General features: G+C 46.6%; 1 protein-coding gene across 1 annotated transcript in view; it reads left to right on the top strand.

Moving 5' to 3' along the window:
* Nucleotides 1–3,269: 3,269 nt before the first annotated feature.
* ACSF2 (acyl-CoA synthetase family member 2) overlaps nucleotides 3,270–21,448 on the top strand; it is a gene marked incomplete at its 5' end in the record, with an annotated part of 73,378 nt that continues 55,199 nt past the window's right edge. The window contains 5 exon segments of the mRNA XM_081899661.1: nucleotides 3,270–3,336; nucleotides 3,339–3,481; nucleotides 3,485–3,768; nucleotides 11,854–12,053; nucleotides 21,003–21,127. Of these exon segments, the coding sequence (XP_081755787.1) occupies nucleotides 3,270–3,336; nucleotides 3,339–3,481; nucleotides 3,485–3,768; nucleotides 11,854–12,053; nucleotides 21,003–21,127 (819 nt within the window).

Here is a 21,448-nt window from a genome sequence, read left to right as displayed (position 1 = left end):
CAGGGAAGATTGGCAAGAATCACCTTCCCACCTTCATCTAACAGTGCTTTTGCACTGGTACATGTGCCAATTGAACAGGTATTGAAAGGTTCATCTGCTGAGAGGTTCATTCATGCTGGTAACCAGTGCTTTTTTCTGGGGGTACTCAAGGGTACACAGTATCAGCACTTTTTAAAAGAAGAAGAAGAAGAAGAAGAAGAAGAAGAGGAAGAAGAAGAAGAAGAAGAAGAAGAAGAAGAAGAAGAAGAAGAAGAAGAAGAAGAGCAGCACTGGTTAAAAGTGTGGCACTTACTGTAACATCTTGATGGTGGATGCCAGCACCCTTTTTCTAGAAGAAAAGCACTGCTGGTGACCATTCAATAAAACAGGGGTAGGGACCATTAAATAAAACAGGTTGTAGTCCAGCAACCAGTGTTTGAAACTCTCCATGTTCTAGGCATATTTTGCATCAGGGAATTTCATTAGAGCGAGCAGTTTCTGAGCTCTGGGCACAGTATTGCACCTAAGATTTCAGAATAAAACTGCAGAGTGTAAGGAAAGGAGGACCTTTTTCTGCCTCCCCACTTCCAGCTTCTCTCTGGAGACTGGAGAAGATGCCCTCTTAAGAATATTAGGGGGATGGGCAGGAGAAGGACTAGACCGTGTGAAAAATGAACATATAACATTTTAGCTGCAGTTCATTCATTTTCAGCTTTGTATTCTTGTTATAAAAGAGCACCCTAGACATTCCGTAGTTGCACCCATAAGGTAGGTTTACGGTGCCATTTGGCTCCTAGCTTTCATATCTCAGTTTCTAACACTGCCAGCAACATATGAAGGGCCATAATTCCCATCACCCTTGACTATTGGCTAGGCTGGCTGGGGCTGATGGGATTTGGAGTCTAGAAACATCTGAAGGGCCATTGGAGGGTAAGGATCAAATGAACTGCACATCCACACATCTAGCAAGACAGTTGCATGTGCTACTCATGAAAACACCATGTTCCTAAAGTTTACTTCCCACCCACAGTTTAATGCGTTCTGTACTTTGTATTGTTGTGACAATATACTGAGGCAATTATCACTTTTATAATTTGGACATATATTTACACACCCTTTGTCCCATAAGGCTTGATGCTTTCTATGTCTCTTTAGGTTAGAGCACTAAGCAATAAGTGTCAGCCATCTTAATTCTTTCTTTTTAGTATGCAGGTAGTGGGGTACTTTTAAGAACAGAAAGCAAAGGTGGCAGACTTGGTCCATCTGAGAGAGGGGGGGAAACACAGTTTGTCTATTATCTTTATTAGGGCCAACCAAAATGTCACAAAACTGTGGCAAACTTTTAGGCACTCCAGAATTCTTCATGTAAGATATTATTACATGCCACCCGAATCTCTGAGCTATGAGAGATTCCAGGCACTTACCCAAGGTCTGGTTTCCTTGGTATGAGGGACAGCAGAGACTGTGGTGTTTTTAGGATATATGGTTTATTTACACATATATACAACCTGAGCTTAAGGTGCAATGACTCACAGCATTAACACTCCAAAAGATCTTGCTTATCCCATAGTCACAGCTTTGGATTCCAGCATAAATCAATCATGCCTCCTGTCTCTCTAGCTTCTGCCTGCTTCTAGCTGAACTCTCTCACACTGTTGGCTATTATCCTTCCAGCTCCCTGCCAGGAGCTGGGCTCCTCCTTGCAGCCCAGCTCATTCATTTTTTTCTTTTCTTTTTTTGGATGCTGATCATGGTGCTTAACTAAAGTAGATTTAACCCTTGCTGGATTCAGGACTCCAAGAACTAGAAGGGTCTCAAAGCCTTATTCAGACTACCTCCCCCCCCCAAAAAAAACCCACAACCAACAATTTTTCACAAAGCAAGAGGGATGAGAAATTAAGAAAACAAAAATAAATAAGTACAAAAATTAGGCTAGAAGTTGTAGCCTTGAGGTCAGCTTGTAGACTATGTCCTAAAATGGAGATTGCAGGCTGAATGTGTCCCAGGAGATACAGCTATTAGGTTGTGTGTCTCTTCTGCTTTGTTATTTTGAACTTCTCTTTTCATGTGTGCCTCATGATATAATGAGCTTTCCAATATGTTAATAAAGACACCCACCTTTATGCAGAGACACAATCTGCGTAAACAAACACGTTTTATCTTAAGCAGACCAGAGCTGGGAGGGTCAATCCTGCTCAACATGCAACCCTGGAAAAGCTGCTTGGCTTCAGTTTGTGCAGGGTGCTTTTGCTGAACGTGGAATACTGAACACTCTTCTGAGAGCTCTTAAGCTGAAAAGGATAGGCACTTTAATTATTTAGCTATTAATTCATGGATGTATTTGTATAACACCCTCCCATGAAATACCAGGTTGGTGCACTTTAGGTTTAGTGTGTTTCATTTTCTAATACTTCACTATGGAAACTATATAGGACTGTTCTTCATATCTATGAAATCAAACAGTGGAATTGCTGATTCAAATTAAAAACAAACAGATCGTGGTTGTTGTAACAGTCCGTGGACTCTGCTTCAGACAGCTTGAGTGGTGTCAGAGGGGAAAGAATGTGCTTTACAGGCAGGAGGGGGGCATGCAGCCCTATAGGGTGTTCTGGGATACAGTACAGTGGTACCTCAAGTTAAGTACTTAATTCGTTCTGGAGGTCCGTTCTTAACCTGAAAATTTTCTTAACCTGAAGCACCACTTTAGCTAATGGGGCTTCCTGCTGCCACCGCACCACTGGAGCACGATTTCTGTTCTCATCCTGAAGCAAAGTTCTTAACCCGAGGTATTATTTATGGGTTAGCGGAGTGTGTAGCCTGAAGTGTCTGTAACCTGAGGTATCACTGTATATGGTTGCTAGAACCCTGAGCCCCACATCTTGTTGAGGTAACTATCTCAAAACTTCTCAAAACTTCATAGAAATTACAGCACAGTGCATGCCCTGCCAAACTAGTAGGTACTTTGTATGAGCTTTCGTGTGCATGCACACTTCTTCAGATACACACGAATGCACACGAATGCACACGCATGCACACGAAAGCTCATACCAAGAACTAACTTAGTTGGTCTTTAAGGTGCTACTGGAAGGAATTTTTTTTGTTTTGACTATGGCAGACCAACACGGCTACCTATCTGTAACTAGTAGGTACTTTCACACCCTTATGGTGGGCCTGTCGAAAACACCACCCCACAAACAAAGCGGAACCTAGGCAGAAGTGCCAACTTGAACAATATATGAGGGGCGGAGGAGTGCAGAGTCAGTCAGATTGTAGCTTTCTTCTCTCCCGAAATGCGAGAGGCTCCTTCTGCTTTCAAGCGATGCCTTATTAGACCGAAGGCTGCGCTGAGAGAGCGAGCTGCGGCGAAAGAACCGCTCGCTCGCCTTCCCAGCCTCGCCTGGCCGTCCTCCGCGCTGGGCGACGGAGTTCTTCAGCGGCACCTAAGGGGCTTCTTCCAGCCGCCTCTTTCTTCCCCGCCCGCCTCCACTTCCATCTCCCTAACTAGGCTGCAGGAGGTGCTGCAGCCGGGCGGGCTGAGCGCCGGCAGCGCCGCCCCGTTTGCCTCCCATTCCCTCCCACCCCCCAGCTCCCATCCTCCTCCTCGCTGCTCCTGGCCGGCCGGCGGCTCTTCCCCTGCCCGAGGGAGAGGCAACTGCAAGCAGCGGGGGCTACGCCTCTGCTGGGACGGGGCCCCATGGCTTCTACCACCGGCCTGCTGAAGAGAGTCGCCCGGGAGGGTTGGGCAGTGCTGGTGGCTCGAACTGGCCTCCGGGGCATTCATCGGGTCAGGTACAGGGGGGGCAAAGGAACAGATGCTCTGGGGTGGACGGGGGACCCCAAGAAATGTGGGGTGGGGTGGCTGGAGGCCGACGCGGGGTGGGGAGCCGATAGGGTTTCACTTTCTTTTTATGGGTCAAATAACTTGGGGTGCTATATTTGGAGCTGCTGCGCAGTCCCTCCTCGGGGCTGGAGAGAAGAGGGTGATAGGAATGCAAAGGGTTTGCCAGGGTCGATTAGCGCTTGCCAGAGAAAAGTTGGGATGGAGGTATTTTGAGGACACGGGGTGGGCGGGAGTGGTGCGCTGCGGGGAGGGGAGGAAGTGGCAATATATACGGTATATATATATCCGGACATAAATTTGGGGGTGTTATGCCAAGAGGCCATTGATTCAGGCGTAGGTTAGTGCAGCAGAGGCTTGAACGGAAGCAAAGCAAGTGAAGAGAAGTGAAAAGAGTTCAGCGGAATCCCCATTATCAAAAAGTTTGGGGCAGATCCAAACTTTTGGGGATTTTTTTTTTTTGGTGTGGGTTGTTTTGTGTGGTTGTGTGTGTGTGTGTTTGCAAGTGTCTTCTGCAACAAGTCCCTGATGCAATAGTAGTGGATTTATATACCACATCGACACATGCATCATTTTAAAAAAGTTGTTCTGGGATGCTTTATTGCATTATTGCTGTCCAGAAGGGCACTTCTGCACGACAGCACAACAAAAGGGGAACTAAACAAACAAACAAACCAGAACATTTGTGGTTTCAAAAGTTACAGGATTTCAAAGGAGGGTGACCAAGATAATGAAGGGTCTGGAAATCAAGTCTTGTGAGGAACAGTTGAGGGAGTTGGGTATGTTTTGTCTAGTAAAGAGGAGACTGAGAGGTGATAGCCATCTTCAGATTATCTCAAGGGCTGTCATATGGAAGATGGAGTAAGCTTGATTTCTCCTGCTTTGGAGGCCAGTGGCCTCAAGTGACAAGGAAGGAGATTCTGACTAGACATCAGGAAGACCTTTTTACAGTAAGAGCTGTTCAACAGCACAGCAGCCTCCCAACGGGAGGTGGTGGACTCTCCTTCCTTGGAGGTTTTAAAGCAGAGGTTGGATGGCCATCTGTCATGGATGCTTTAGCTGAGATTCCTGCCTTGAGGGGTTGGACTAGATGACCCTTGGGTCCCTTCTAACTCCACAATTCTGTGATTCTATGATGTAAGACAAACTGTTTAGGCACCATTCTCTTGTGTGTGTGTGTGTGTGTGTGTGTGTGTGTTTGAGAGGGGGGAACTATCCTGCTCCCCCTCTTTCAGTGTTTTACTCTCCCCACCCTCTACAAAAATCCCTGTGGATACCCGTGCTCCCTTTTTTGCCTTGTGATTCAAACTACCATAGTCTTGGTGGGAAAGGGGCAGTCAAAGCACAAAAGGGCAGCTGGTGCACAAAAGAGAACACAAGTTGGGTGAATTTGAGTAATGTGACCCTTGCGTAATACATCTCCGTTCCCAGAGGGCCGTCTGTATAACTCTGGATTTTCTTCCTTCCCCCTCTGATTTCCATGGGGATGGTGTTGGAATATAGAGCAGAAACACTCATCTTGGGTCAACTGGTATAAAGGATGGTTAGAACACTCAGGCTATGTTTGTGATGCCCCTGGGTTATATTTCAACGCCATGATTACATCTGGATTTAATTACTTTTTAAAAACGATGCCTCGAGTCAGTGGGCCAGTGTGGTGCAGTGGTTAAGAGCGGTAGACTCGTAATCTGGTGAACCGGATTCGCTTCCCCGCTCCTCCACATGCAGCTGCTGGGTGACCTTGGGCCAGTCACACTTCTCTGAAGTCTCTCAGCCTGTTTGTTGGGGGGGGGCGGGGAGGAGATTGTTAGCCACTTTGAGACTCCTTTGGGTAGTGATAAAGCGGGATATCAAATCCAAACTCCTCCTCCTCCTCCTCCTCCTCCTCCTCCTCCTCTTCTTTGAGTCCTGAACTACTTTTCTTGCAATCATCAAGCCTAGTTTTCATGGGAGACCCTCGTATTTCTGGGCTCAGCTGCCATCTTCATATTGTACCGAGGTCTGCATTTCCCATCACATCTTGCTTTTGCAGCCAGAGTTCCCATGCTGTTCTTGGCTCATTTGCTGATATCAGAGGTAATTTGGGCAAATATTGCCTAAGGGAATGCATGTGCTTTGGGGTCAGCAGTTTCACTAGAAAGTGAACTCTGCTTTCTTTACTAGTAAGTTTATCTGCTCAGTGGGTATCTCTGACTGTCAACGTACAAAGTAACTGATTCAACACACCATTTAAAGACATTTACATTGTTGTCCTTCCAAGTTTTTGAGCTGAAATGATAATGCAAACTAGAAGTACAGGGTCTAAACTAGTAAACTCCGCAGCCCAGCATTATGCTTCCAAGGGCTCTTTTGGGCTGATTTTCTCCCCACAGAATAAACAGGATTGCTAATAAAATGTCATACTTGCCTTATAGAATCATAGCATTGGAAGGGATCCAAGCGTCCAACCCCCTGCAATGCAGGAATCTCAGCTAAAGCATCCATGACAGATGACCATCCAACCTTTGCTTAAAAACCTCTAAGGAAGGAGAGTCCACCACCTCTTGTGGGAGTCTGTTCCACTGTCAAACAGCTCTTACTGTCAGAAAGTTTTTCTGAATGTTTAGTCGGAATCTCCTGGTTCAAGTCCCACCCCCCAGAGCAGGAGAAAACAAGCATGTTCCTTCTTTCATGTGACAGCCCTTAAGATATTTGAAGAGGGCAAACATATCTCCTCTAAGTCCCCTCTTTTCCAGCTAAACAAACCCAATTCCGTCAAGCACTCCTTGTAAGGCTTAGTTTCCAGATCCTTGATCACCTTGGTTTCCCTCCTCTGCACACATTCTAGCTTGTCAACATCCTTCTTAAATTGTGGAGCCCAGAATTGGACACAGTATTCCAGGTGTGGTCTGACCAAGGCAAAATTGAGTGGTACTATTCCTTCCCTTGATCTGGACACTAGACTTCTGTTGATGCAGCCTAGAATAGCGTTCGCTTTTTTCCTATGATCATCATGCTTTTTGTCCCTTTCCTCCATTGAAACAATTTGTCATTCTACCTCTCCCACTCCAGCAAAGTTTGACACATATTTTATAACTCTGCTGTAAATGATGCTGCTGGAGATGCAAAAATCTGAGTATATCATTACCCACAAATCTTGACCACCCCACCTCCCATGTTGCAAACTGAGATGTATGCATATTAGACACCAGTTCTTGCTTGGTTGTGTTGGATCTAGGTGGTTTTTGGTATCAGACTCACATCCTTGGGGTTAGTAACCCCTGAAATACAACTTCTTTCACCTATTAAAATTTCCTTGTTATTCCTGCTGTTAAAGTGACAGGGACCCTGCTCTGTTTCACATTGTCTTCTCCTATAGGCCAGGGGAACCAATGTAATGCTCTCTAGATGTTGGAGGACTCCAGGTTCCCAGAAAGGATGGCTGATGACGGGAATTGTAATTCAGAATAACAGGATGTAAAATACACAAATAATCAGGAAGAACAACTTTCTTCGTCTGTTTTCGCCAGCTCCTTCTAAATCCTGCTTTATTTGCACTTTCCCTACTGTAAGAGTTTTGCCACTGTGCCAGGTCTAAACATTGCCAGTTCCTAGCTGTTCCTTTGGATCTAAATCTCCATGGAAACTTCAGAAGAAGGGGAATGTCAGTCTTCTCATATTTGCTTAGTGCCCAGCCTTCAGAAGATGTTGCATCTCTTGCACAAAGAACCAGCAAACCTTTAGAGTTTTGCAGAGCCTCTGAAAGCCTCTTTTCCTTATTTGATAGAAGTAGTTCACTGCTTTGGGTGTTCCATATTGGGGTGCAAAGCAGCTTCCATTTTTTATAGCAACAGTTGCATTATTCTCCCATTTTCCCCTTTTCATCTGCATCTCTGGCAGCTAATTTCATGCTTTAAAAAGAACCTGGGAGTCTTGGAAGTTCCTGGTCCTACAGTTGCCAAGAACAGGATTTGGGGCATGGAAGAATTGAAGCTACCAAGGCAATTGTGTCAAAACACACATTAACCTTATAGCAGAAGTGGAAGATTTGTTTCCACAGAAGAGCCTGATCAGATTCATAGGCTGTATTCGCATGCAGTGTTGCACTAGGTCAGTGCTGCTATGTGGAGGGCCTCTGGGAGTGAAAGTGTTGGGCGTGCAGGCTCCTCCCACTTCCCTCACTTTCTCCCTTGAAGGCAGGAGGAGGATTTCTGCAGAGCTGAGTTTCACTTTCAAAGAATCTAATCTTGATATTACATATATGTGCTGACGGTCGGCTGGTTCCTAAAGAAGGCAGCCATGTGACATTGAATTGGCCTGCTGCCATTAAAGTTGTCAGTTCCTCAGCCAGCTTCCAGATTGGTGCAGCAAACACCCATGAAACATACGAAGTAAATACTATGCTGTAATTTTTAAAGAAATATTTATTTGGGGAGTGGGTTGCGTTGCTGAAGGAGGTATTTGTAGCCTGGGAATGTTCCTGGATGTGACATTTTATCTGTTGGGCAAATGGCAACATATCAGTTCCTTTAAGTGAAGGAGCAATAATTTTGTGTGTGTATGTGTGAAGGTCCTTTCTATTTTTATTTATTTAGTTTGTTAATTTTACATCCTGCCTTTCTTCCCCAAGGAGTTTGAGGAATTGATTTGCCAATTTTAGAGTGTTGGCAGCTTCTGGTCCTCCAGATGTCATTAGACTACAACAGGAAGGCCATAGCTCATCTGTTTTGCATGCAGAAGGTCTCAGGTTCAATCCGCGGCATCTCTAGGTGGGGCTGGGAGAGACACCCTGCCTGAAACCCTAGAGAGCTACTATCATCATTGAGCTGGGTGGACCCAATTGTCTGTCTCAGTAGAAAGCAGCTTCTTCTTCTGCTAACTCCATCATTCTTGACCATTGGTCATGATGGTTGCAGCAAAGTGAGAATGTGCCACCCCACTGCCAATACTTCCTTTACCTGGGTTGTGCAGCAGTGCTGAAAAGCAGCACCCACCGCCGGTGGTGGGTTCCAACAACATTTGTAAAATTTCATGATATTTCGCCGCAAGCTAAGGGGTAGCAGTGTGCCCTTGAGGGCACCACGTCTCAGATTTCTGCCACCTGAGGTGGCTGCCTCACTCTGCCTCATGGGCAGGCTGGCACTTTCAACAGCATTTGGAAGGCCACAGGCTAGCTACCCCCTCTTCTAGGGCATGTGTAGTGACTGGTGAGTTATGAGGTTGGTAGCTTCGAAATTTGGTGGTTTTGTTTGTGCGGACAGGTGTGCTATTGTACTTGCAAGAAACAGCTTCTTACCTTCTCTCAGCTTCTCCCAGTGTGTTTCCTGGGAACTGAAAACTCATAAATTATAGGTCTGTTTTCCTGCAAAATCTTACCAGCTCTATTTACATAACCTGCTCCGCAATTTCCCAATAAAAAAAAAAGGATAATCCTATTGAACATTTGCCTGCTGGTTTATACTTTTCTCTGTTTGTTCTCTTTTTTCTTGGTCACCTCCATTCTGCCATAGCAGCAATATTATGGCCTTGGCTTGAAATGTACGGTAATAAAAGTGGGTAACCTGTGCAACTGCACGAAATGGAAGATTAGGAATACGAGGTTTTGCCCTTCTTTACTGCCCTAACCTTTCCCCACAATGAGTTCCATTGTAACAGGAATGATTCCCCTCTGTTCTGCATTTAAGTCAGACATAACCTTTTTTAGAGTAGAGGGACTGATTTTAGACGTGCATTCTGCTCTTGCAAAACGAACACACCTTTTCCTGTCCAGGTTTTCAGTTACTGTTCTTCAGGTTTTCAGAAAAAAGCCCATGGTTGGATGTGCCAATTGGTGAATGTCTATGATGTCATTAAGACACTTCCTTCATTGGCCAGAATTGTTTCATAACTCTTTTAACACCCACCCACCTATATCTATTGTTAAATAAGGACAAGCATAGAAATGAACAAATGCACATGTATTGCTTGCATTTATTTATTTTGTTCAAAATTGCACTTCGGTCATATGGAGAAGGGAAGGATTGATGGCTGACCCAGCATCTCATGCAGTGAAATGTGGTTTGTCACACAAATTATAATGCTAGAAGGAAACTGAACTCACATTGGAGGCAGGTAGATTTAAACCGACAAGGGGAAGAGTTGCCATTTATTTATTTATTCAGACATTCATTCATCTTAAACATTTATTTACCATCTCTCCTGAGTTTCTGAGATGATCTATGTGGCTAATGTCAGGGAACTGCCATCAGAGCTAGAGGCGGAGGGAAGGCTCCAGAGGGATGCCGGAGAGGGTCCCAGTAGGGAGAGAGGCAGCCCATCTGCTGGGGAAGGAAATCAGCGTAACACCAGTGGAGAAGGGGGGCAGATGGGGGAATTGGAGAGGAGGCTCCAGGACTCTTCACCGGAGACCAGTGGGGAGAGCACGGGTACTCCGCTGCCCACACCCTCCCTGCGCAGAAGACTTCCGCTTAGGGAGAGTAGGAGGAGACTTGGCGTCAAAGAACTTCTTTGCTGGAAGAAGTTCAAGAAACGCCCACTGACGGATTCTGCCAGCGACTGAGACAGCCACGAAGTGAAGGGCTGTCCAGACAGAAAGGGTTTAACTAGGTAACCTAGCCAGGAGTGGCGGCAACTTACGCACGAGCAACCCCTAGAACCATTACAGCTAATAACCACAAAAATTTAGAAGTATATGCATATAGTATAAAAATAAACAGAGCAGCAGAGAAAAGCACAGTTTGGCAGAGAAAAGGAGCAGCAGTTAAAAACCATAGTTTTGTAGAAGAAATCCCCAATAAACGCCAAGGCCTAAGGACAGAATCCTAAACTGAAGATCTACCACAAATGGGGGCTGTAGGGGCACTCTTACATTGTGATGCAAAGCTGTAGGATAGGAGCACATGCTTTTGAGTTCTGTGGGCCCCTCTGTGTGTTGGTAGCATGTGAGTGTTTTTACAAGTACAGTCCCTGAGGAAATGGCTAGTGTTTTCCTTACGCTTTTCAATGTTCTGTGTTGTGATTTCCCCCCTCTCCTAGGCTGAGCTTGCATGAGATACTTTCAGCTGTTATCCTGGTACTATTCTGGTAGATCTCCTCCCTGAGCATAAAACTAGATAAATAAATAGTCTCCACTGTTTACAGACCTGGTATCTACCTTTAACTTAAACATGCATGTGGGGCCCATTTCTTTCTTTCTTTCTTTCTTTCTTTCTTTCTTTCTTTCTTTCTTTCTTTCTTTCTTTCCTAGGTGGCATTGCTACAGCTGCGCCCCATCTTTTTTTTATAAATAGTATTTATTAAAGTTTCAAAGAATTACAAAAATGCGCCCCATCTTAGATCAGGCTGAGACCTAGTAGGGGGTCCTGCCTGACCCACCAGCTGAAGGCCAGTAGGATTCTCTGTTGAACTAGGAGTCAAATTACCGTATTTTTCGCTCTATAAGACGCACCAGACCACAAGACGCACCTAGTTTTTGGAGGAGGAAAACAAGAAAAAAAATATTCTGAATCTCAGAAGCCAGAACAGCAAGAGGGATTGCTGCACAGTGAAAGCAGCAATCCCTCTTGCTGTTCTGGCTTCTGGGATAGCTGCGCAGCCTGCATTCGCTCCATAAGACGCACACACATTTCTCCTTACTTTTTAGGAGGGAAAAAGTGAGTCTTATAGAGCAAAAAACATGGTATTCCATCCCTGGTTACACCTGGTTATATTTAAGGAACAGGGAAGTAGTTCTGAAGAACACCAAGCAGAGAATAGAAACCTAGAACATCTACGATTTTAGATTATCATTTTTAGTTCCACATTCAAATAACATTTTTCTCCCCTGACTTTTCGTTGTGAAACAGTGATAAAGTTTGCAACAGCAAATATTTCTGTGCACCACTGAAACTTCTCCATATGCTGTGACTGGCACACATAGGTTGATGATAATTCTTATGGTTTGTTTTTTCCTCCCTTTGACTATATCAAAGAAGACCATGCACCCTTACTCTTTCTTCTTCCGGCTGTGAACAACATTGCCCCTTGCAATTTCTGCATCTCATCTGTTCTCTTGACAGTTCTCTACAAACCGATGCACCCCCTGCCACACCTATAGCAAGCAAAAGCTATCTCCATGGGGTGACAGACATTCCGCTTCTTGGGAAAACTGTGGATCAGTGCCTGGAAGAGACAACCCACCGGTGTCCTGATCGAGAAGCCTTGGTGTTCCCTCTAGAAGGGATTCGGAAGACGTTTGCACAGTTGAGACAAGATGTAGGTGGCTCACAATTCCTTTGTTACTGAATCTAGGGATACGCACAATGTATTTAAAGCATTTAACCCTGCTCCACAGCTAAAAGCAGTTTCCAGAGTGGCTTACACAAATCAGCACTAAGACATATTGATAAGATAGCCTATACTTTAAAAGGCCTTTGAAGCAGTAGCTTCCAGATGACCCAAAATGGAAAGATTTTTTTTGCCAATTAATTTTTATTGCTTTTCAGTTTTTTTCAACTAATTGCCATCAAATTAATTCAAGTTTAATACAAATTCAAAAGGCCCCACTGGCTTGGTATTTCACTACTCACCCTTATTTACTGCTCAGTATTGCATACATTTCCAAGTTATATTTCAAAAAATGTAACATATTTTAGCATTTTATCCTTATTCTCCCCCCCCCTTCTTTCAAAAATGCAAAGATTTAACAAAAACCAGGTTATATGACTTTGTGGGCGTAATTCAACATAGTGTAAGGAGATCATTTTGTCAGTGCAAGCATATCTGTTGGCCCAACTGAACAATCTCCCCTTTCTAGGGGTTTTCCTGACCCTCCTCCCCAAAAAGGAAAAAAACCGAATAGCTGTAAATAAAATAAAATTTAAAAAACCTGTCAGAATAAAAGCTGTCTACAATACCAAACAGCTGCATTTCTAAAGACTCTATCTAGCATGTCTGGAAGCTGCCTCTGCTGTCCCAAAAGACCTTTCCAAAATTCCAGATGTTTTGAGGGTTTGTTGACGGTGGTGAGAAGACCATTCTGCACATGGTCAAAGATAATAGCCTTCATTTTTCACGGTTCTTCGAATTGAATTTTAGAACTGAATATGGCTTTTGGGACTAGGCATTGGTAAAGCTTTTTGTTCAAGGAGAGCACAGAAAATCTCAAGTTGGTCCATTTTAACCCTAAGCAATAATCGGAACCCTCATAACCCATATAATTGACAGTTACAATGTCTGGGGCATCTAGGTCTGCCCTTGAGAGCAGTTTGGAATCTTCAGCTGTCCAGAATGTGCTAGCCTGCTTAGGTAGTTGTGATGGGACGATGAGCGGCTTGTGCGTAAAATGCAAGTCCCTCAGAGTTTGATCAGGTTTTCAAACCTCTGCCTGTGACGGAGCCCCTCCAGCATGGCTGCGTCAATCACTAGTAGAATCCGAAAGTGGCTGCTTTCGGAAACGTTTCCAACATAAAAGCTCCTTAATGGAAACACGTCGTCTGGCCTCTCGGCGTGACAGTTTCCGTCGAGGTGTGGGTGTCCCTATAGGAGGTCCTGAGACCTCCCCACTGGTTTCGCTTGAAGCGTCTCTGAGCCATCCCTCCGACTCACTTTCCCTTGGAGTTCTTGCTCGCCCTCTACTGGTTCCCTCTTCCGCTGCTACTGCTCTCTCAACCTCAGGGAGCCTTTGCACCTGCGGCGCTTTAGATGTCAGTTCCCTGACAGTAGTATTTGCTTTTTATGAGTTCTGCTAGTTGCTAGTTTGCTGCAGAGTTAAATTCAAGACCTTGCCGCTCACCTTTAACGCCCTTCTGGGCCACACTGATCCTTGAGCAAGCAACATTTTGTGTGTGAGTTCCTTTCCATTCTTTGAGTTCTGAGGGTGAAAATCTCATGGTAGTTCCTGCAAATTCTTATTTCTCTGGGATGGGCCCCGAGCACTGGAATCATTTACGAAAGTTGATGCAACAAATTCTGGGAAATGGTCCACTGAAACACGCTGTCAATACCTTTTCTCTCCTTTTTTTATGTTGTAATGCCAGGTTTACCTGACCCTGTTTTAATTTCTCCTAACCATTTATTGTTGTCGTGATTTTATGGGTGCTTTATTTTCTCTTAAGCCGTAAGCTGATTTGAGAGCAGTTGCTGAAAAGCAAGTCTCTAAAGCTGCCTGGAAATAAATAAATAACAAGCATCCTAAAAGTAAGATGGACTTAATTGTTCCAGATGATGATGATCAAAGCTTGGATAAGTTTTCCAGAGTGGGACTGAGCAGCTACTGAAAGCATCTGTCTGCAACGCTTTGAAGGTGATCTCATGCATGTTTACTCAGAAATTAGTTCCACTGTACTTTAGTGGGACTTAACTCCCCATTAAATGCATGGGATTTTGGGGTGCAAGGCTCAGACTAGCTAAAGCTTTATAAGCTATTTAGAACTGGGGCTGGGAAGCTGTGGTCCTCCTGATGTCGTGGAACTCCAGTCCCCATCAGGCCCAGCAACTGTGGCCAATTGTTAGAGGGGCTGGGAATTATAGACCAGCAACATCTGAAGTTAGGACATTAATGTTTTAATGCTGCTTGTAGCGCTTTTCATCACACATCAGTTAATCTCAGGTTGTTTTCACTTGTTCTGCTTAGGGCCAATCTAATTGTGATGTAGAAGTGTGTGGGTGCCTTTCTTCCATCTTTCGTTTTCCCCTACAATGGAGCAGAGCAATGATAGTGTCCAGCTAATTTTCACCACTCCACAGCCCTCACCCAAATCCCTCCCCGCTCTCTTACTATTAGGAGGGGGAAACATGCAGGCACAAACCCAGTTCCCATATGTTCTGGTCTCTGTGGCTTATGGTAGCTTTGCAGGACCTTTGTATTCTGTATTATCATACATAGTCCTGCTCAGGTACCAACGGGGCTGCTTCTAGCAAACAAAAAAGACATAGAGAGCGGAATATCTACTGCTCTCATGTCACATTTTACCTTGAACCTCTCTTGAGCATGTCAAAATCAGATATGTAAATTTAAATGTGGCTTGTGTCAGTTTTATTAAACAATTCAAGACTTTATCACAAAACTAAAATAACAATCCGGTAAGAAATATGAAATAAAATAATAAAAATGAGGTGGAAACTGTTGATTTGATTGACATCCTATGCCCTTTTAAAATGTGGTGGGGGGGTTGGGTGGGGGGAGGTTATTGGGTTGTTTTTATTTTGATTATGTATTTTGTGGTTTTATATTTTGATTTTATTCTGCGAACCGCTCTGAGACCTCCGGGTATAGGGCGGTATATAAATTCAATAAATAATAATAAAAGTAACACCAAACAAAAACAAAATAAACAAAATCCAGTACTCATGGATGTCAGGGAACTGACATCTAAAGCGCCGCAGGTGCAAAGGCTCCCTGAGGTTGAGAGAGCAGTAGCAGCGGAAGAGGGAACCAGTAGAGGGCGAGCAAGAACTCCAAGGGAAAGTGAGTCGGAGGGATGGCTCAGAGACGCTTCAAGCGAAACCAGTGGGGAGGTCTCAGGACCTCCTATAGGGACACCCACACCTCGACGGAAACTGTCACGCCGAGAGGCCAGACGACGTGTTTCCGTTAAGGAGCTTTTATGTTGGAAACGTTTCCGAAAGCAGCCACTTTCGGATTCTACTAGTGATTGACGCAGCCATGCTGGAGGGGCTCCGTCACAGGCAGAGGTTTGAAAACCTGATCAAACTCTGAGGGACTTGCATTTTACGCACAAGCAGCTCATCGTCCCATCACAGCAATCCGAAAGTCACCGAAAGCCAGCTTGTGCAGAGAGAAGCATCATGAGCAACCCAGCCAGAACCGGGGGTGCAGGAGCAGCTGGAGGGGGTCCAAGCCTGGAAGAAAGGTACAGAGCGTTGGAGATCCAGTTGGCGCTGCAAACGGCGAGGCTTGAGGAGAGGAGGGCTCAGGATGCAGAAAAGGGAAAGGAGAAAACCACCCCGCTCGCCAGAAAGGTACCAGGATTGGTGCAGAAATTCGGGGGGGATCCCAGGAACTATCATGCCTTTAGAACAGAGATGCAATACGCTCTAAACTTGCAGTTTGATGACTTCCCCGACGAGGAATCGCGAGTGGCGTATGTGATTGGCCATCTCGAATCCGGGGCGAAAGATTGGGTTAGACCCCTGATGGCAGCGAATAATGAGATCTTAAAGGAGACGAGGAAGTTTTTTCGTGCCATGGACCTGATGTTTTCCAGCGATATTGAGCAGGGGGTGGTGCGAAGGCAGTTAATGGCTTGCCAGCAAGGAAGCAGATCTGTCCGTGAGTACTGGACTGAATTTACTATGCTGATTCATAAATTGGGGTGGGACCTATCGGCGGAGCCCATCCAAATGCTTTTCGAAGAGGGGCTTTCTTCAACCGTCAAAGATGAGCTTTCCCGGGGGCCCAGGGCGGAGTCTATGGACCAATTAACCAAATCTGCGCTGGCCATAGGAGCGCGCCAGGAGGCGAGGGCTTTGGAAAGGCGGGAAGGGAAAGGAGACCGTTGGAGGGAGTTCCGCATTCCAGACATTCCAGAGCCATCTTTCCCGCCGGCAGAGCCGATGGAAGTTGGAACAGCGTGGGCGCGCGCAGTTTCAAATCCCAGTGAAGGGCGGAAGAAGGAGGGAAAGAGCGCCAAGAGATGTTATCTCTGCCAACAGCCAGGGCACTTTGCCAGAGTCTGCCCACAAAGAAAGGAATGGCAAGGGATGGCAGGAGCTGTTGGGGGAAAGGAAGAGGAAAGCAAGGAGCAAGTAAAAGCCAACGCCTGGCTGCCACCGTCGGGGCACAGCAGCCAGGCCAAAGAGCAATGAAAGTGCCCATGCCAGAACCTCCCAGACCTGCTTTAGTGATAGAGGTGTTACTAGAACTGCCAAACGGACACCCACTAAAGGTCAAGGCGCTTTTGGATTCAGGCAGCTCCTGTAATTTCATGAGTAAGGAGTTTGCAGCTGAGCACCAGATACAGACCATCCCTTTAAGTAACCCCTTGCAGGTGACTACGATTGACGGCAGAGAGCTGTTGGGGGGAGAAGTTAGCCAACAGACTGTCCCGATGATAATGAGAGTGGCAAGGCACACCGAACAGATAGCGTTTAATGTGGCCATCCTGGGAGGAGCGCCCATCATTTTGGGGATGAGCTGGCTGGCGCTACACGATCCGCTAGTGGGCTGGCATCAGAGGGTGGTCTCCTTTGGGTCAGCGCATTGCCTAGAACACTGCAAGGAGGGGAAGGTCTCGGGAGGAGACAGAGTCACCCTAGCGGGGATGGAAGTGATGGGCAAAGGGAAGGTGCCCCCGCAATACGCAGATCTGAGCAACGTATTCAGCGAAAGGGAAGCAGACAAACTGCCACCGCATAGACCCTTTGACTGTCAAATCAACCTACTCCCAGGGGCCCAACTCCCAGTAGGCAAGCTGTACGCCATGTCAGACAGGGAGATGCAGGAGCTGAGGGAGTTCATTGACAAAAACTTGAAGCGAGGTTTCATCAGAGAGTCCCGAGCGGTGGGGGGCAGCCCAGTGTTTTTTGTGGACAAAAAGAACACTGACAAACCGAGACTGGTGTGTGACTTCAGGGCCCTCAATGCAGTGTCGGAGCCCCTGGCTTTCCCTATGCCCCGAATTGACGACATTTTGACCAGAGTAAGGAAGGGAAAGATTTTTACAAAACTGGACCTGCGGGGGGCGTACAATCTGATACGCATAAGGAAGGGAGATGAATGGAAGACCACCATGTTTACCCCTTTGGGAGCCTTTGAATACCTCGTTATGCCCTTCGGTCTACAAGGGGGCTCCGCCTGTTTTCAAGCTTTTATAAACCACGTTCTGGGACCTTTGCTCTACAAGAACTGTGTGGCCTTTTTAGACGACGTGTTGGTGTATTCGGAAGATGAGGAACAGCATGTGAGGGACGTTCGAGAAGTGTTGGGCAGGCTGCAAGCCAACCAGCTGTGGGTGAAACTGGAGAAGTGCCAGTTTCATACCAAGGAGGTGGAATTCCTGGGGTACCGCTTGTCAGACAAGGGATTGGCCATGGATCCAGGCAAGGTTCAAGCGGTACTGGAATGGAAGACACCGAAGACCAAGAAGGACGTGCAAAGATTCTTGGGGTTTGGGAACTTTTATCGGAAGTTCATCAAGAACTTTGCCCACTTGACGGCGCCCATCACCGACTGCCTCAGCAGCAAGAAGAAATTTGTTTGGACGGTGGAGGCGGATCGAGCCTTTGAAGAACTGAAAAGGGCTTTCGCCTCGGAAGAACAACTTCTGCATGTGGATTTACAAAAACCCATGAGAGTGGAAACAGATGCATCCGACCGGGCTATAGGGGCGGTCCTTCTTCAACCGGGGAGGAGTGCGTCGGAGTGGAGACCGTGTGCATTCTTCTCGCGGAAACTGAATAAGTCCGAGAGGAATTACACGGTGTATGACAGGGAACTACTTGCCATTCACGAAGCATTCCGGAGGTGGAGACATTTATTAATTGGGGCACAACACAAGGTGCAAGTGTGCACCGACCACAAAAATTTAGAGTATTGGAGAACAGCTCGAGTGCTCAACCAACGACAAGTGAGATGGGCACAGGAATTCTCCAAATTTAACTTTGAGATTTGTTATGTGCCAGGCCCAGAAAACGTCAGGGCGGATGCGCTCTCACGCAAACCAGAATATTGGGAAGGGGAGGAGGTGATCGAAGAGAGACATGTCATCCCGGAGGACCGCTGGGTGTGTGGGGCGGCGCTGGTGGGGCAACGGGAACTGGTGGAGGAAACGGAAAATGATGAATATGCCCAGGATAAGCTCAGAGGTCTCAGGGGGGAGGGCGAGAGCCCCGGAGGTTTTGAGGAAAGAAATGGGGCATTGTATTACAAAGGGGCACTGTATATACCCGAAGGTGAATTGAGGGGGAGAGTACTCAAGCAGTTGCATGATAGCCCCACGGCGGGACATTTTGGGCAACACAAAACCATGTGGTTGGTTACCAGGGAATTTTGGTGGCCTAAGGTGAGGGAAGATGTAAGGGAGTATGTAAGAGGGTGTGACCAATGTCAGCGAGCCAAAGGGGAAAGAAGGGCGCCGGCAGGGTTATTAGAACCTTTACCCACACCAGAACGGCCTTGGGAAGCGATATCAATAGATTTTATGACGGATCTGCCAAGGTCCAAGGGGAAAACAGCCATCATGGTAGTAGTAGACCTGTTAACTAAGATGTGCCATTTTGTAGCATGCTCACATGCAGTCACAGCGGAAGAAACGGCGAAGTTGTTTGTGGAACATATCTTTAGGTTGCACGGGGCTCCCTCGAGGGTGATCTCAGATCGAGGCAAACAATTTACTTCCAGGTTCTGGAGGAAGCTCATGAGCTTGCTACACGTGGAAGTTAATTTTTCAACTGCCCGGCACCCTGAAACCAACGGGCAGGCGGAAAGGGCAAATGGCATTCTTCAACAATATCTTAGGTGTTATGTCAATGACAGAGAGAACGATTGGGTCGAAAAGTTGGCGTTGGCAGAATTTGCCTACAATAATGCGGAGAATGTGTCCACAGGGATGAGTCCCTTTTTGGCTAATTACGGGTGTCACCCCAGGGCATTTCCAGGGGAAGGAGGGGAGAGATGGAGCGTTCCAGCGGCTGAACATTTTGTAGAAGAGATGGAAGCCATCCATCAGCAGCTCCAGCTCAACTTAGAAAGGGCCAAGGCACAATATAAGAAGCAGGCAGACAAGAACAGAAGGGAAGGTGAAACCATAAGGGTGGGGGATCAAGTGTGGTTGTCAACCCAAGGGTTGCCGTTCAAAGGGGGTTGTAAGAAACTGAGGCCCAGAAGATTGGGACCCTTTGAGGTGATTCAGCAGGTCAACCCGGTAGCTTTCAAACTCCGATTACCCAACCACATGAAATTGCACCCAGTGTTCCACAGGTCGTTACTGTCACCATACAGGGGGGGACGTGAAGGGGAGCACGTCAGGGGACCAGCCTTGGAAGAGAGGGAACGCCGCAACCATGTAGCGGAAATCCTCGATTCCAGGTGGAAGGGTAATCAGGTGGAGTATTTGGTGGCGTGGGAAGGGGAACCGGAGTCAGAAAACACCTGGGTAAGTGCAGAGGAAGTCAATGACGAGGTTTTAACAGAAACGTTCCACCAAAGGTTCCCGAGGAAACCTCAGCCTATAGCAAGGTTTAGGAGGGAGTATTTCGGCACCACCGATGAGGAAGAGGAAATGGAAGGGTTCGCGGAGTCGGAGTTGGAAGATGGAGTGGACTCTGATGACGAAGAGTACCTAGAGAGTAGGAACAGCAACAAGTGGAAGGAAGTGTTCGCGACGTCGGAAGATGAGGGAGGTTCTTTCAGGGGTTTTACCTCCTCACCGCCAGTAGGAGAGGAGACGGGAGGGGGTGAAGGGGGCCCTGGAGGGGAGGTGGATGTCAGGGAACTGACATCTAAAGCGCCGCAGGTGCAAAGGCTCCCTGAGGTTGAGAGAGCAGTAGCAGCGGAAGAGGGAACCAGTAGAGGGCGAGCAAGAACTCCAAGGGAAAGTGAGTCGGAGGGATGGCTCAGAGACGCTTCAAGCGAAACCAGTGGGGAGGTCTCAGGACCTCCTATAGGGACACCCACACCTCAACGGAAACTGTCACGCCGAGAGGCCAGACGACGTGTTTCCGTTAAGGAGCTTTTATGTTGGAAACGTTTCCGAAAGCAGCCACTTTCGGATTCTACTAGTGATTGACGCAGCCATGCTGGAGGGGCTCCGTCACAGGCAGAGGTTTGAAAACCTGATCAAACTCTGAGGGACTTGCATTTTACGCACAAGCAGCTCATCGTCCCATCACAATAGCCATTACCCTTAAAATAAAATACATTCTTAAGAGACTACACAGTGAATTAAATGGTAGAATCCTATGAGCTTTTAAATCAATTGGTGGCCCTCCAGAAAGGTGAATTTCCTTCAGAACATAGGTGTTTGGTCTGAATGCAGCCAACACACCATCTTCTGATTAGGAGGAAACTTGTTTGATGCTCTTTAACCATCTTGCCTTGGGAGATGAACATACCGGCTGCCGCCATATTCCTTTCCTTTAGCTTTTTAGATTCTTCTGTGTCGTCAGTGCAGAGTGGAACGTTCATCTCACATTCTCCATCGTTTCCTACCTGCCTAGCTCAATCTGCAGAGACGGGTTTTCTCTCTCTCTTCTATTCTCTAGGTAGTACAGGCAGCACAAGGACTTCTGGCCCTTGGTTTGAAAAAGGGTGACAGGCTGGGAATGTGGGGTCCCAACAAGTACGAATGGGTCCTAATGCAATTTGCCACGGCGCAAGCAGGAATCATCCTGGTAAGTTCCTTCTTATGAACAGCTGAGAGGCTTGGTGGCTGGTTAAGGAAAAATCCAAGAACTCCCTAGATGGACGTCATGCTGGGGAAGAGAACTTGTACAGTGGTACCTCGGGTTACATATGCTTCAGGTTACATACGCTTCAGGTTACACACTCCGCTAACCCAGAAATAGTGCTTCGGGTTAAGAACTTTGCTTCAGGATGAGAACAGAAATCGGGCTCCGGCGGTGCAGCAGCAGCAGGAGGCCCCATTAGCTAAAGTGGTGCTTCAGGTTAAGAACAGTTTCAGGTTAAGAACGGACCTCCAGAACGAATTAAGC

The sequence above is a fragment of the Podarcis melisellensis genome, assembly GCF_964234715.1.
Source record: "Podarcis melisellensis genome assembly, chromosome: 2".
Taxonomy (NCBI): Eukaryota; Metazoa; Chordata; class Lepidosauria; order Squamata; family Lacertidae; genus Podarcis; species Podarcis melisellensis.
The sequence above is the reverse complement of the archived record's forward strand: the minus strand, read 5'-3'. Positions and strand labels throughout refer to the sequence as shown.